We start from the raw sequence: 2,020 nt of genomic DNA on the forward strand, positions 1-2,020 counted from the left end.
GTACCTGGTCGGTTCGTTAGTACCCAGCTGGTTCGTTAGTACCCTGTCGGTTCATTAGCCGGTTCGTTAGTACCCAGCTGGTTCGTTGGTACCCGGTCGGTTCGTTGGTACCCAGTCGGTTCGTTAGTACCCTGTCGGTTTATTATTACCCAGCTGGTTCGTTAGTACCTGGTCAGTTCATTAGTACCCTGTCGGTTCATTAGCTGGTTCGTTGGTACCCAGTCGGTTCATTAGTACCCAGCTTGTCCATAAGTACCGAGCCGGTTTGTTAGTACCGGGTCCGTTAGTACCCAGCTGGTTCGTTAGTACCTGTCCGGTTTGTTAGTACCGGTCCATTAGTACCCAGCTGGTTCGTTAGTACCTGTCCGGTTTGTTAGTACCGGTCCATTAGTACCCAGCTGGTTCGTTAGTAACTGTCCGGTTTGTTAGTACCGGGTCCGTTAGTACCCAGCCGGTCCCTAAGTACCCGGCTGGTTCATTAGTACCCAGTTCGTTAGTACCCAGTTCGTTAGTACCTGGCCCTTTCTTTACTACCGGGCTGGTTTGTCAGTACCCAGCTGGTTCGTTGGTAACGGTCCATTTCGTTAATATCTGGCCCTTTCGTTACCACCTGGCCGGTTTGTTAGTACCCAGCTGGTTCGTTAGTAACTGTCTGGTCCGTTAGTACCCAGCCGGTCCCTAAGTACCTGGCTGGTTCATTAGTACCCAGCACTTTCATTAGTACCTGGCTAATAAAAAGTTAGCTGCTGGTAAACCCCCAGGTTTCTCAATGGTTAACCAGTTCATTAGTACAGAGTAGCTTATTAGTTGATTTTTTCTATTTTTTTACTGAAACATGTTTGACTTTGAGTTGAATCATTTTCAATAATAACTTCTGAGTGGAAGTTGTGGTGAATTTATTCAAATGTGTTTAGAGTTTATTGTTTGACCATCATTTGAGCTGTCGTCCAAACACAGCATAAATATGATTAAATATGAAATACCATTAATGTAGAACATCATAGAGTGCACTGTGGGAGGACAGTGAATACAGGCTAAAATGATCTTCATGTTCTGGTGCCAAACTGGTTCATAAACTGGTTCACTGAAGTGAACAACATGAAAAACAACCTGAGAGTTTCCTCTGCTTCATAAAAGTCAAACCATTCAAACCCAAACTAACTTTAAATATGTGCTGGGTGAAGGAAACAGGAAGTGGGAGACGTACTCCATGCCAGCAGAACCACTTGCTCCCAGTAAAGCCACGTACCTCCAGTACTTTCCCAGTGATATACTTCTTACAGCTCTCACACTGGATTCCAAACATGGCGTGGTAATCCATCTCGCAGTAGGGGATCCCATCCCTGCGTGGAGAACACAGGAGAACAGCCAGTTGGAGTATGGTCCAGTGATCATGTGATGGAGGATGAGGTCAGAGCTTTAGGCTGAACTAGAGCCACCAGAGGTCATCTCCAAACGTTCACAGCTACTTACTTGCTGATGTACTCAGCATTCAGAACCTTGTTGCAGACTTTGCACTTGAAGCAGCCCAGATGCCAGTGCTTGTCCAGAGCAACCAGAGACTGTTCATTCCTGAACTCCTTCCCGCAGCCGCAGCAGTCTGCAGAGCATCCAACCAGGAGAAGAAGAGAAGGTTAACCTCTGACATCATCAACAGGAAGGTATAGAATGAAAACAGGTGAGGGATCAGGAGCTGACTGACTGTGGACCGCCTGGATGGGGGCCGGACTGTTAGCAGGCAGCGGCTGGCTGCACTTCTGGCAGATACACTCCTTCCCATTGAAGGTCACCCTGTCACCAGCTGGGAACGGCTGTCTGAACACACGAGGTCAGAAGGTCACACACAAGGTCAGAAGGTTACACACAAGGTCAGAAGGTCACATACAAGGTCAGAAGGTCACATACAAGGTCAGAAGGTCACATACAAGGTCAGAAGGTCACACAGAAGGTCAGAAGGTCACACAGAAGGTCAGAAGGTCACACACGAGGTCAGAAGGACACACAGAAGGTCAGACAGAAG

General features: G+C 47.6%; 1 protein-coding gene across 1 annotated transcript in view; it reads right to left on the reverse strand.

Moving 5' to 3' along the window:
- Nucleotides 1-2,020, reverse strand: part of LOC107101692 (actin-binding LIM protein 1-like) — a 49,059-nt gene that overhangs the window by 27,463 nt on the left and 19,576 nt on the right. The window contains exons 4-6 of the mRNA XM_015400698.1: nucleotides 1,703-1,815; nucleotides 1,474-1,600; nucleotides 1,250-1,343 (exon numbers count right to left, since the gene is read on the reverse strand). Of these exons, the coding sequence (XP_015256184.1) occupies nucleotides 1,250-1,343; nucleotides 1,474-1,600; nucleotides 1,703-1,815 (334 nt within the window). The remainder of the gene's footprint in view (nucleotides 1-1,249; nucleotides 1,344-1,473; nucleotides 1,601-1,702; nucleotides 1,816-2,020) is intronic.

Source organism: Cyprinodon variegatus, unplaced genomic scaffold (genome assembly GCF_000732505.1).
Source record: "Cyprinodon variegatus isolate N-32 unplaced genomic scaffold, C_variegatus-1.0 Scaffold1134, whole genome shotgun sequence".
NCBI lineage: Eukaryota > Metazoa > Chordata > Actinopteri > Cyprinodontiformes > Cyprinodontidae > Cyprinodon > Cyprinodon variegatus.